The 14698-nt window shown below is 44.4% G+C and overlaps 1 protein-coding gene across 1 annotated transcript in view; it reads left to right on the forward strand.

Moving 5' to 3' along the window:
- The window catches only part of LOC311249272 (partitioning defective 3 homolog), a 350671-nt gene that overhangs the window by 232861 nt on the left and 103112 nt on the right, over positions 1-14698 (forward strand). The window contains exons 18-20 of the mRNA XM_084340181.1: positions 744-782; positions 6432-6665; positions 9717-9951. Coding sequence (XP_084196307.1) covers positions 744-782; positions 6432-6665; positions 9717-9951 — 508 coding nt within the window. The remainder of the gene's footprint in view (positions 1-743; positions 783-6431; positions 6666-9716; positions 9952-14698) is intronic.

Consider the following 14698-nt stretch of genomic DNA (forward strand, 5'->3'; position numbering starts at 1 on the left):
TTATCTCAAAGGCGCACACTGCTGTAGCATGTTGATTATTTTAATGGAATTATTACATCAAAGCCACACAATGAAAAATGGCCTATGGGTAATGTATAATGGAGCTGAGAATGAAATGAGCCAAAGAACATAGTGCCAGCATTCATTCTTACGCCTTGTCATCTGCACGCTGTTGGACACTGAAGTTTGATTTGTGCAAGCATACCTCTTTTCTCTCCATTAACACATTAATAAAGCAGCTCTGTGCTTTTCCCAGCTGCCCTGACTAAATGGTTAACATGCTCAACAATGCTATCCTCTACAGACTCTCATTTTATTCTGTCACTTGGTATTTTTGTCCTTCCTTTTAATCGTGTTCCAGGTACTCCCAAATCACATCAGCAGATGGATTTCATGACTTTGAAGCCCATCATTGTTGAAATATGCTAAAGTGGTCAGACATCCCGCAGTTCAATCCCATTTAGATGGGGAACGTGATTGAGTGAAGGAAGAAAAGGGAAGAAAGAGACGTGAGGTGCCACGGCTGGCAGTAATACATTAGCACATTCCTGCTACTTTACCTTGTAAGGCTTGTGATTGACAGGCTCTTGTAGTGTAATATCTGTTCAACTAACATCGCTTTCCTAAAACTGGTCAGGATCCGCCCTGCACTTTCTGCTTCTGTCACTTTCTGCTTTGCATGTGCTCAATCACCTGTTACAGAAGGCATTAACCACTCACACTTTGTTTATGCTCTTTAACAGTAGGAGGTGTGATTAACTGCAGCACCAGAACCAGTGGAGGTAAGCAGCCACGCCTGGACCAACTCCATACACTGTCACCATTATCACAATGGTCCAATGTGATTGTTCAGCACGGTCCATGGGTCAGAAATAGAAATTGGAAAATCAGTCACACACTTTCTCCATAACCAGCTCATAACCGACCATTATTGGCTTTGTGATCTTGGCACCTTTAGATGCATATGGAGGAGAGAGTTGTTTGAGGTAATTGCAGCATGATCAAAAGAGGTTTTTCATATTGCTGAGAGGGAGTTGCATGGTGTTGAATAGAGACTTGGCAACTAATGTGGGAACCTGTGCCATTGTGCTCGTTCTGCAGTGCAAATGACTGAAGAAAACACTCATTACTGCAGGAGCTGTGGAGGGCTGGAGCGAACGAGGCGACGGAGTGGCATTTGCAATAGAGAGACAATGAGAGAGACACTGCCAGTTGGCCTCTTCAGCCTGCTGCAATTGATCCATCATAGTCAGGCTGTTTGGAGCTCTGGTTGGAGCATGTTAGAGTGCATTCACTCCATTAAATTAACACAGAATGAGCTCATGACTGGGTCACAAGGGGATATTTTTGAGTGATTTCTAGGAGCACTAATTTGAAAATAATATACCTCTTGCATGTTGCGTTCAGTGGTAGTTGGAAAACAAAATTATGTGGCACATCATACCATATGTGATTTTACATTTATGCAAATATCTAACTTTTTGTATGCCTCAAGGGCTCCTAAACATTCTCCAGGAAGCAGGGAAGAGTTAAAAACACATATTAAAAGACTAGTGGAGCCTAGTTTCTGATAGGCCAGCTGTGGTAAATGAGAGACAGACACTTGAAGCTCACTGTAATTGTGAATTTCTATTCCAGCCAAGTCAGTTGCTGATCCAGTGGGTTGCCAGGCTTGGCATGGACGTTGTCAGCCTCTGCATATTAATAGCTTAGCTAGTTGAGTGAGTAGGCTGACTTGGAGAGAGATAAACAAGTATAAAAATAACATTCCAGTGGGTTGATAAAAGCGCACAGTCACAGAATAATATCTAGCATCCCTGATTGAGATAATAATCAGTCCGGGTAATGATGATTCCTATGTGACACATGTTCGGTGTAAGGAGGACGTCCTCTGTCCAGCTAATGGTCCACAACTGTCAGAGACATAGGAGCCCAGCCGACCCAGAGACGCCTCACTTCCACTGGGTTACCTGGACGTGGCCTTCCCTCGACCACCTTGGAGGCTATTTTTAACATAATTACCCTTTTACCGGCCTGCTTAAAGCCCCGGCTTTCTGAATAAATTATGTGTAATGGAGCCCCTGTCTGTACACAGATCTTTACATGCAAGGGCCCGTGGTGAATAATGGCTGGGGAGCATAGTTTTAGCTGCTCTAATTATGCTATTGGCTCCTGTTCCTGTAATAACCACTGCTGATTTATTCATGGAGTTTGCCATACCTCCCCTTTACCGTTTAATGGCAATGGATCTTCTCCAATTAACTGTCCTTGCCCTTAATCTGGCAAAGGAACACAGCACTTCGGCCATTTCTGTCTTTGCCGATGATAGAATTCCAGGTGCACTTTTCCCCCTGTTTGGTTTGATTGTCTTTCTATTTGCACATTTCATTTTGATGATTTTCATTTCTCCTCCGGACGTGTGGGGAGTGACAAACTCATGTCTGTATGCAATGGGGGAATATGTATTTTCATCTCTGTGAATAAGAGGGAGATGAGGAGCAGAGCACTGAGGCTTCTGTTGTGTGATAGGAATCACATAATAGACTGGCATACAGAGAGCTGTCCGTCAAACTCTCCCAGGAGAGCCGCGGCTGCTTCTGAAGAAAACAAAGGCAGGTTGGAGGCAGCTGGGGTCTGTGGGCAAACTCCCTCTCTTTGCCTCGCTCTCCCGTTCTCTTTGTCTCTCCGCTTCTCTCAGTCATTCACAACGCTGACTAGAAACAATGGCAAAGGGGATCGTGGTGCGGAATACTGAGCGGGAGGATTATTCCCTGTTTCCGAGTACAGCAGATGTCATTTGTGTTCCCTTGAACTGTTGCATCCTGCGCGGCTCTAACTTGAAATCCCATTGTGTCAAACATACACCCTGGCTTCTGCGTGTCTGCTGTTGGCAGGCTTTAAGCACAAGCTTGGAAAAAAATTACATGGTATTTGTTCTGGGTTGACTGAGTTTTATCCACAAAGTATGAAAAATTACACCATTTTCCTGCTACGCTCCGTCTGCGCTTGTGTTTCCTTATGATGTATTTTTTTTCTTAAGAGTGCACTTCCCATGATGAGATTACTCCTTCCGAACAAATTAATTACATGATTTTTACTTGCATTCTCTTTGTCGCGGAAGGTAGTTCCTGTTTTCCCAGCGTTAACATTTGTCATAGTAAGCAGAAATGGCCTACCTCTACTGAGGAGCTAAGCAGTAAAATGAGTCTTCTCTTCCAGCAACTGGAGAGCTCTTGACCTCCTAGACATTTGTAGCACACAGTAAAGTTTCATTTTACTGTCCAATGCAGCCTGAAGGCACACATACTATATGAGCTCTTCTTACTAAATGGGATGCAGCATTATAGGATTGGTGTTCATTTATTTCGAGAGGTACTTTGAGGATTGAGTCCAGCTTCTCTCGGGATTTGATACTTTTATTAACATTGACAAAAACGGAAGGGAAAGCGGAGCGTTGAAGACGTAGCAGTTGGTTTACCACTCTGGAAATCCAACACCACTGGCTAACAGCTGACCTTTTAGCCTATCTGACTTCTTTGACACCAGATCTATAGCCGCCACGGATGATAGAAAAGCACTCACACTCTCTGTTAGGGTACATTTGTATCAGATGTGACGGAAAGCGGGACACCTTTGTGACCCTAAGGATCCTAAAAGAAAACTTTCATGAAAATTACAAGATTATTGAAATTGGAATTCAATCACTGTTTCTTTTTCCCATCCTCTGCATAGTAGCTGTCTCATCGGTGTGTTTGAACTGTGAAACTCAGATAGCCGGCTAATCACTGGTGCGCTGCTGCAGGTTTGCTTAGTTAGAGGATCAAGACGGGAAGCGCAAACAAAAGAGACAAGCTGCCAACTGGTAAAATTATGATAACAGTAGCATATGTGCATTTCTGCACATTGCTGCCAGTTAACCCTATTTTTTTTTCTTAAGCTTATTCATACACTGCTTTCACAACCTTTGTTTTTTCACATCACTCTATGTTCCTTCTCTTCCTGCCTCCAACTGTCATACACTGAAACAAATGCATTTCAGAGGGAGCCCTCCATGCAGCGGTCGCAAACTGTTTTCCTTCGGTGATGGGGGTTTATTTTCTTTGCTTAATCTGTGTTTGGCTGTGCAGCCCTCCGTCTAAAGATCCAGTGTGTCGCCCAGCAGCAGCGGCTCATGCCTCATTTAGGCCACTTTAAACATGTCGAGGATCTTGTTGATTGTAGCCGCCATAGAAGTGTGTGTGTGTCTGTCATGACTTTGTGTTATTGTGCCTTTTTGGGGAGTCCCTGCATGGGGCGCACACATACAAACATAATATATCAACGTTTGCATGTGTGTGTTCTTAGACCTTATAGCAACATTTGCTATTGAAAACCAACAGAAAGAGCTGTAGGTGACGTTTGTTTACACCACTTGAAGCCACAGAGGAAACAGCAGCACACACTTGCTACATGTGGAGGGTCTATATGGTCTACAGGGAGTCGTAAAGACACAATGCCGCTCTGTCCAGACTCCATCGACATGTGCTTTACCCTCAGAGAGTCAGTGAGGCTGCTAAAGTAATTGAATCAACGGTTTATCCATTATTACTGATAGTTTCCTCTGCAGAAGTTTACATCTAACAAGGCCTCACTTGCGCATATTCCGAAATCCATCTTGTTACGTTTGACAGCATCTTGCTGCTCTCCGAACTGAGGTAGAATAAGGGGGACAGAAAATCAACCAGGCTGCTTGTTTACCAACTGGCAGCTAAGGTAAGAGCTCCGGGGAACCGACGGGCGCGGCTTGACAAAATGAAATACCAATACCTGTGTCACGCTCCGCTTACATACCCTAAACAAACCCCTGGCAAGCATTGGATAAATAATTACAGCTGTCCATAGTCTGGTTCCAGTGTTGAAGAGGCTGACTGTTCAAAAATCACTTTGCTTTCGACGCAGATGGTCCTCCGGCCTGTCGCTCAGTGTCTCCTTGTAAGGAGATACTTAATCTAACAAGTATGATGTATATGAGTTAGATTTCAAGTCCTAACAGCCCTTCATTTGTGTCATGTGCACAATTTATATGTTAATTGTATTTACTTTGCATAATGGTTATGCTTTGTGCAGCATTTATCAGTGAATTAAATAAAGTGGGTGGCTCTGGTCTTGTCAAGTAGACATACTGCTGTGCTATCATGAAGGGGGATTGTGTTGCACTGTGCAGTATGATGACAATGTATTGGAAAGGTTCCAAGTGCTAGTTTTGATCTGCAGGTGTTCTGTGTGGACAATCAGGCTAATCAACACACGACCGATAACAGAGCAGTTTGTTTTTCTGATGGTTCTGCCTCATGTTCTATTCTATTACCTGACGCCTAACTTCTATTTATGTGCAACAAATGCCCACTCCCAACTCAAATAGGCCTTAAGCCTCAAATTGTGACACTCTACCTACCACCATAGCATTTGTTTTGCATGTGAAGGCCTCCGCAGTCAAATTAGCTATAATACTGTAGATATGCAACATCCGGTTCGACTTTCAAAATAAAGCTTGCTGACAAACATTTGACTTGACAGTTGACAGGACACAAAAACTAGTCTCCAGGGAGAAAGATCCAGCATGGGACCCGTCCAACCATCCTGACTACCCCCTAGCTCAGACTTTTCTTGCTCTTTATACTACTGCTCCAGAAGGGCGCTTCAAGACCTGACGCAGGTACTGTACCTACTACCTGCAGCTTCAAAATCAGGATTATGGCCGCTGAGCAGGCTGCTGTATTTAACAAGTTGGGAGTGAAATTGGGATGTCATGATTAGGCCTTAGAAATATAGCAAAATATTACATCTGTGAGATGTTTGTACTAAGCTAGTGAATACAAGAGCATGGTGTTGGAAATGAATGGACTTTGGGACTTTGTTTAGTCTGTCTGCTGTCTTTTTTTCTGTTTTAACCAGCCTCTGAGAGAAACTGAGAAACTCAGTAAAAAAGGTTTACAGTCAATCTGAGTATTTTGAAATGTATTCTATTCTAGTAGAACACCATAATCGCACTGGTACTGTGGTACATTGTTGTCTTTGATAGTGGCCCATTTATATGCATTATGTTTCGGCCACATAATTTAACCGTGCAGACACAAGGACAAAGGTTGAATCATAATTCCCAAAAGGAAACTGTCTCAGTGAAGATATAATACTCTGTTCTCATTTCACACACTCCATTGGCCAGGCAATGGCATCATTTGTTTTTCATGTTAATTGCCAGACTCACACCTTCTCTTTGCTTGCCAAGTGCGGCACATAACATCATCCTATACAAAACTAGCAAAACGTAAATGAGTCATTGACACGCAGTGAGCTGCGTGATGAAAGGTTTGAGACAGCCTTTGTGGGGGACTAAAAGTAACACCCCATTAGTTTCCTGGCCTCAGTGACACTATTTCCTCTTTCCATAGGCTCTGCAGAACAAGTGGTCGGACCCTCCCTCGGTCTAAAAAAGTCCAGCTCCCTTGAAAGCCTGCAGACCGCTGTTGCAGAGGCAACACTGAACGGTGAGATCAACGTGAACAGGCCACGCTCGCGGATCATCAGGAGCCGTGGCTGCAATGAGAGCTTCCGAGCCGCAATCGACAAATCGTACGAGAGACCTGGTGCCACACCGCCAGAAGAAGAAAACAGCATGGAGACATGTGAGTGTTTTAGTACGAGTATTGAACCAGAATACCGTGCCCAAAAGTGTGTCATCATACAATGTTCAATAGAAGATTACTACAAAGACATTCAGTCGTTGTAATGTAGGCCACCACAATACTTCCCATGAGTCTCTTCTGAAAGGCAGGATACACCCCCGAATAAACTAGGTTAGGGTTCCCCACTTGCTAGAGAGACGTGTGCCACAAAGCACATCTGCATTAGGCGTCTAGGTTACACACTCATTAATATTCACACAGTTCATGTTGAGTGGAATTGTTAGAGACTGTGGCAACATGTTTTCCCAGGAGCTTACAAACTCTTAAAGTGCATTGCCATGTTTTTCAACAGAGTGCATGTGAGGAAAAATGTCTGCTGTTTACCCACACACGTTATGGTCCTATTGCATCCATTTTGCACGTAACGTATATACGTGTAATTGCATTCACTGTGATTATAAGTGAAATACTCTTTGCTTTGGTCTGCGCCAGTTGGTTTTGGCACATAACAACATGCTACTTTGCCAGGTTTCCTAGCATTTGTTTACATGCCTACCTGACTGGGACTGAATCCATAATTACCTTATTTTATTCTAAACCAGGAGCAGGGAATTTGTAGGGAAAGGCATGCCACCTTCTCTTTGAGTGAATATATCCACCCGTACTTGGTGTTTGATGACAAAAAGACATGCGTCGGATGTAGAGAGACAGCAGTCTTACGTTTTCCGACAGGTAATAACCCTGCAACACCACAAGAATAATCACCAGATATAAATTTCCATTCACCATTAAAGCGCTGGGAGACATTTGAAAAAGAGGGAATTATTTGCCTGAAACGCTTTGTTCTCATAAGCTCTGTCGGCAAGCCACTAAATACAGTCTTATCTCGGCAAAGAAAAATGGGGAAAGCAACCGATTTCCCCTGCCGCGGTATATTGCATTCTCCCCCATGATATTCAAATAACTCTGTTTTTCAATTTAGATAAAAGCAGCCAGTCTGTGCTCGTCACTGAGGTTAATAGTCAAAGTTGACAGATAAGCGGCTGCCTTCCTCTGCTCCCAGACTTTTATTTACATAAAATAAGAATGTGGCATCACCCAAAGAAAATGTGTCCCCACAAGATATCCTGCTGGGCGAAATGCACTTCCCCTTGTGCTACTTTGTGTTGCATCGTTTGAGGAAATAAAAGAGAAAAAGAAAAATCTGCTCTGCTGGGCAAAAATCCCTTCTTTTATGTGCTGGAATATGACTGGCAATTTCACTTGTCATAACCTTCACTGACAGGCCAGCTTAAATGTCCTTGATGATTAAAGAAGGAAAGTTTAATGGGAGAGTTTCACTAAATGACAAAGTGTTTCCTGTGGTTGTCTGTCTCCACAAATTATCTTTCATACTTTCATCAATGCTTCCACTGTCATTTGAGATTGTCAGCCAAGTCTTTTTCCTTTCAGTTCCATTAAATTGCTGCGGATGGCCTCACCTTTTTGATGCTTTTGTGTGTTTGTTGTTAGGAGACGTAGCTTGTTTTTCTCATATCTTACTTTATTTTGAAATCTCCACTTTTTGTTTGGCCTTGCCGCTAACTCAACATAATGGCCTTTATTAGAATACATGTGAAGAATATGGCCGCAAACAAATGCACGCCCGTGTGCGTGCACACACAAAGTACACATGGCAACTGCCCTCTGGGAGGCTCTGGATTACAATGTTTAGTATGTTATCGGCAGCTTGGCATCATTAAGCAGTAGCGACATTAGCACTCCTGCTAATCTCAGTCATTTGAATAGCCAGATACAGCTCACAGCTGCTATTCGCTGCTGTTGCTCTTAAGTGGATGATAAGCAGGCAGCAGATTGAGTGATAAAAATGATACCCATCCAGAACCTGTTCCCAAATTTGTGGAGGTGGTGAAAGCAAAGGGAGGGGCTGTGTGAGGCAATGAATTGCGTAATTGAGCAGGTTTAAGCCACTGGTTTGCTCTCTATTCCTACCATACAGAGCCTCACGTTGAGATTCCATTTCAGTAATTTCCTCCGAGATGGCAGCTGAAAAGAAATGATAGCTCCACAGCTCACAAGAAAAAACAAACCCTGCAGTTCCTTGAAATGTGAATCCAGCCGCTCCACCCTTCCTTAGTCTGTCTCGTCCCGTACGCCACAAATCCATCATGGTCTCCCCTCCCTCTTCTTTCTTCACGATAAGCGCTTTTCTCTCCTCCATCAAAGGCAGAACTTAAAGGACGACACGCAAGACTGTAATAAGTTGTAATCTGAAGGACATCTACCTCACGCCTCCGAGCCAGAGATAGAACATAGACAGGAGCAATGCCGATTGCGAAGTGTGCCGCATTTGCAATTAAGATCCCTGTGAGGCTTTTCCAAGATTATTTAAATGTATAATTACTGACAGATTAATTACATTTTGCATATCATTTCTGATTAGATGTGATGGAAACTTTGAATTTAATCAACCCTACATCACCTAAGGAGTTTGGTTTCAATTTGAGGTCTGGGTTGAAATTAGTTCAGACTTAAATTAAGCATTAAATTCGTATGACTTTCTTTACAGCTTCCACTTTTTGGTAACATCATTTTTATACAGAAAGTCGGAGAAAAGGGTGAAAAAAAACAATGGTTCTCCTGTGAGCTGTGTAAAATGTACACATTTGAAATAACTTCAGGCTTTCAGCTAAGTGAAAATATGTTCAACAGAATACTATTCTCAAAGGGTGTACAATGTAAATATATTCTGCTCTAATGAGGCGGATGAATTCAGTGTGTTTTGTTCAAAGCTGTCGTACCTTATGGGACCCTGCTTTTCTTTTAATGGTTTATCTGATGTTTCCACAAGAAAGAAGTGAGGCTTTGTACTGCAACTTTGTGTGATCCGCAGGGAGTCAAGTGGAAGTTAAAGTTTTTCTCTGCCTTTTTTCTGACTTCCATTTTATTTTTATTTTTTCTATCCTCGTGTTTGTGTGAATGTGCTAATCTCTTCCTCTCTCCACATCTATATTTAATACTCTCTCTTTTGCTCTAATTTCTTCTCTCCAGTGGATGAGGACACAGAAGGAAGTTCCAGATCAGGTCGGGAGTCGATGTCCACCAGTGGAGACCTCATTGTGGGCCTGGGGCTGAACGGCAGCCTCTCCAAAGATGACAGACAGAAAGATCGGGACAAGATTGGAGGGAACGAAAAGAAACCTGAAAGGGATAAAGACAGGGATAAAGACAAGGACAAGAACAAAGCCAAGAAAGGTGTGCTGAAGGGCCTGGGCGAGATGTTCAGGTAGGAATGAGACGGAGCTCAGCTCCAAATCCTAAACAACCTCCCCCCATTTTGCCTTAAGCACCAATCGCTATCTGCTTTATTTAATTCCACTCAACACGTTCACCACTGGATCATACAGAATATGAATGCATTCTCTGGATGTTGCCAGTGCTAATCAGGGACCCCTCTCCTTGAACCCTGTGAGTTGGAGGGTGTGGATGGAGGGGAGGGGGAGTTATCGACCTCAAGGGCCTCTGGCACTTTTGAGCCAGATTATTTTTAATAAGGGCAACATGTTTTATTCATAATCCCATGTGCGTGCTCCTCCTATCCAAACACGCTCCGCATTTGTTAACTAGCAGACAATGTTCAGGGCCAATACGGCTGCTAATGTTGTAGCTGTGATTTGGGTTTTGGGGTTGGAAGACCTTTGGAGATGATAAAATCGTGTGCAGGTTGGAATTGTTGCCTGTGGCTGGTGTTCTCAGTCACTGTCTCGTCACGTGGTTACAAGATTTTCGATACAGACAACCTTGGGAGACAATGAGAGGTGGCATGATCCTGCTCCGAACATCCTTCAGATATTCATATTCACAAGCAAAATATTTAATGTCGCTGATTTAATTCAGCAGTCATCTCACCTGCTGTAGGTCTTCTACATTGTGATATCACCTCATTTTCCACAGGAAGTTGCAGGAGGCTGGCAAATTCGAACCAGACACCTCTGCTGGCACATTTTATGGGTGTTAGGTTTGTCGTCTAGCCTGTGAACTAATTTCACTGCCTCTGAGGTATAATAGGCAAAGTTTCCTTACCCTGAGTGTAGTAACTTTAGACCATACAATTGTGTACACTGGGACAATCGTGTAAGAAATGTGCAAAGAGACAGTGGATGAAAATAAACATCCTGCGGGTATCCATTCAGTATCTCTGCCACAAGGAAAATTAGTGGGGGAGTCACATTAATTATTTCAATTCCATGCACATTTGAATATGGCATAAATTAACGGTGGAGGCGGTGCGGGCCGTTATCGTGCTGAAGTTGTTTTCATGTGGATTAGTTTAATGGGATTAGTTAGCGTATCGCGGTGCACGGCTCGGTAATGAACAATAAAGACGACAAGTGTGTTTCGAGGTCATGACGGAGGAATGCGGGGAGCTCGCTTATCTTCCATTATTTTCACTCTCGTGATTTGTTCTGTTTTTTAATTCAACTGTCTTCGCGTCCTGTCGAGCAAACGCATAATGACTCGCACAGGCTCACATTCTGTCACACACCAGGCGTGAGCACATATGTGGAGAGGCGCACATGTTGACAGGAGTGCACACAGAGAAGTGAGCTGGATTAGTAAATGAAAGTGGAAATTTGGGTTTGACACTCTGTGACATGCAATCAGCGCCGTTGGCAAACCTTTTTGAGCGGATGTGTGCTCAGCCCAAGAGGTGGCTGCCGGGTAATTTTAGCTGTGCATGTGAGCCCTCGGCGTGCCCTCCTCGGCCTCATCATCATTCTTCATTATCTTTGAGTGCCACCACCACTTAAGAGTTGGCACACGGTAGGCCTCGCTGACACCCCCCACCCTCGACCTCCATGTATTTAACGCCAGGCCCTGTGCCTCCTGAATGCAAAGAGGCAGCCCCCTAAACCAGTGTGTCTCTCTGGCTCTCAGGCTTTGTCTTTACTTCATTCTGCTACTCCTACTCTGTGTTGATACCTCAAACAATCCTCTACTTAATATGATGACAGCTCTCACACCCACACGTCTACGCTGTCCCTCTCTGTTCCCTCCCAGTCCTCTCACAATCCACCTAAAAGGCTTATAACGTCAGAGATGGCAAGGAACTGAGGTGAAAATAAATGTGTCCCACTGGATACAATAACAAACATTTTTTGGTTGTTTTAAAGAACAAATCACAGTGATATGAAATGCCTAGCGGTCAAAAAGGGAGACGAGGGGGAAGAAAGATCTGTTGTGTGTCTCACTTGTAGCAATTCTCGCAAAAGTTTTGACAGTGATTTCAGAACAGGGAAGTTTTACTGTGCATGACAAAAGGTGAGGCTGACAGTAGCGCAACACTCTCAGGCTTACGAATCACAGATAGAATTTGCTTGAGCAAATTTCACATGTGTCTCACCATTGCATCAAAACATCAAAAAGGCATCCTGATTGGGTTAATCCTTTGTAATGCTTGTCTCCGTTGCTCTCATTAGCATAAAGTGGACAGGCAGGCGCTCACTTTTCCCTGCATTTCTCACACATGTCTTACACTCACGTTCTCCCTCTAAGGAGATTTCAAGGAGTTTGCACTGCACTGCAATTTGAGCTCATTTGCATGCAGGCCTTTGGACGGCCTGATGAACGTGTAGTGCACATCTTGCTTAATGGACAGCCTGATTGGGAGTGCATTAACATCAGAGCCAGGGGAGAGGAGGATGGTCTAATACAGGCAGAGAGGGAGGATAGAGGGAAAGACTGTGAGATAAATACTGTGAGTGCAAGAATGACTGTAAGTGTGCGAGTCCGTGATGGAAAGAAAATTGACTGCCTAAAGCCCAAAGCAAAGAAGCTGCAGTGCAGAGCCGCGGCATCCCTGCCTCTCTGGTTTCATACTGTACTGCCTATAGGATGGCAGACTGCCTGGTATACAGTCCTGTACCATCCAGTAATGAATAGCTTATCATCCTGTGAATGGATAACAATGTGCATGCATGCAAAGGATAAAAACCAGCCCCAGGCAGCTCGACATCATTGTTATTTCAAGGATGTCTGTTGCATGCATCTATCACTGTGTCCATGTCTGCATCCAGTGGGATGTAGGGGAGCCGAGGATGATGCATTATCCACGAAACCATTATATGTGATTATTCATGTCATTTCAAGTAGATAACATGTGATCATTACTTTCTGATCCTATCGGGTCTGTTTGGATGTTGGAAGCTTTGCCCAGGGCTCTGTTAGCATGCTAGCAGACAACGATGTCTTGGCCGGGCCTGCAAGACCCCCTTCAACATGCCTAATGAGGTGTTGTTTATCTGCTCTGTGACTGACTGACCTCCTCCATCCCCATCTCCATCCCGTAATGTGTCTTTGTGTGTGCACACATACCAACAAAAAAAAAAAAAATAACCATCCTGAGTAATTTATTATAGGGTTGAGTGTTCAATTGTTGAACCAAATGAAAATTCATATTTCAGTGGCTCTTAGATTGGCATTTTTCTAGTGTGTGTGTGTGTGTGTGTGTGCATAAATGTGTTTTTGACAAGAACGACAGAAATGCAACCTACTGAGTACAGTAGCATGAAGCAAGAGAAGGGTGGAAAAAACGAAGGCGGGGTTGTGACGGGGGAGAATGGGGCCAGAGAGGTGGGGGTTGGGGGCTGGATTGGGTGAGGGTGGAAGGAGAGAGGGAGCGTGTGCACTGGAGTGAACTGGGGCACCAAGGGAGAGTGAGAAAGGAGGATGAAAAGGAAAGGGAGATGGGGAATGAGAGAAGAAGGGAGCTTTTCACAGCGGCAGTCACGGCATCGTGCTGCTGTCTGCCTGGAGGGAGGATTGAGGATCTCTGGCAATTTTTGTACATTTTCTGTGTGTGTGTGTGTGTGTGTGTGTGTGTGTGTGTGTGTGTGTGAGAGAGAGAGAGAGAGAGAGAGAGAGTGGTTTCAAGGCGTGTGTAAATTTGCATGTGCGTGCATGTGTAATGCATGTTTGCTTCTGTGTGTGTGTATAGATGAAAAGACTGTGTTAATGGGCTCTGGCACCACCATCACCCTTTCTCCCTGGTGCTTCCTCACCCACATGCACACTTGCCCTCACCCCCATCCCCCACACTCCCCCCCCCACCACCACCAATCTGATAAGTGGCATGCCGAGCCATCCGTCGACACTGAAGCTCAGTGTGACAGCCGTGCACACCCCATCCCCTCACCCTTCCATCCTCCATCACCCCAGGGACGTCATCGCCTTCCTCCTCCTCCCTTCAGATGCAGCCCCACTCACGGCTACAGGGAGAGATGCACGAGAGACGGGTGTGGAGTGGAAAGGGAAGCAGTGAAAGTGGAGGGATGCTTCTATCCGTCAATCTTTATTATTCTTAGGCAGTGTGGAAGCACACTGTGAATTCTGGTGTGTGTGGGGGTTTGCGTGAGTGTGTGTTTGCATGCATGCGTGACTATGCCTAGAATATGGATACCATGCCACGAAAGCATGATTGCCTTATGTGCAGCACGGGAGTGGGTAGTTAGCGTGTTCCTGCGTTGCTCCGTGCCTTCGTTTCATACGATTGTTTCTGCTCGTGTGGGTGTGAGCAGCTGATGGCGGGTAAGCCAGTTTGATCATTAGCACACCAACATGATACACGCATTAGCCTGGCTTTTATACGCGCACACGGCTGAGAGCGTGCCTGATGGATCAACACACAAACTTGTTCTGTATGACGCACCTCTCGTCCCCTCCACCTTCCCCAGCATACACACAAATGCTCACATATGCTTGTAGTATTATGCCACAGTTGATTTGGAGACAGCAATTAGCCGCCTCCACATGTGGGCCCTGACATCTGCTCAATGTAATCTGAGAGAAAACGATAATTGTTCTTCTTTTGCTCTGCCTCACCCATCATAATATCTATGCTGAGGTAGTAAAGGCAAGTACAGGGCACAGCGTCACGCCAGAACTTGTACGTGAGAATGACTGGCAGCCGGAGCGACGTGGAGAATATGAGTAATGCAGGAAAGGATAATTACATGAAAACACGCCATAGATGG

The sequence above is a fragment of the Pagrus pagrus genome (assembly GCF_965226575.1).
Source record: "Pagrus pagrus genome assembly, chromosome: 20".
NCBI classification, from domain to species: Eukaryota; Metazoa; Chordata; class Actinopteri; order Spariformes; family Sparidae; genus Pagrus; species Pagrus pagrus.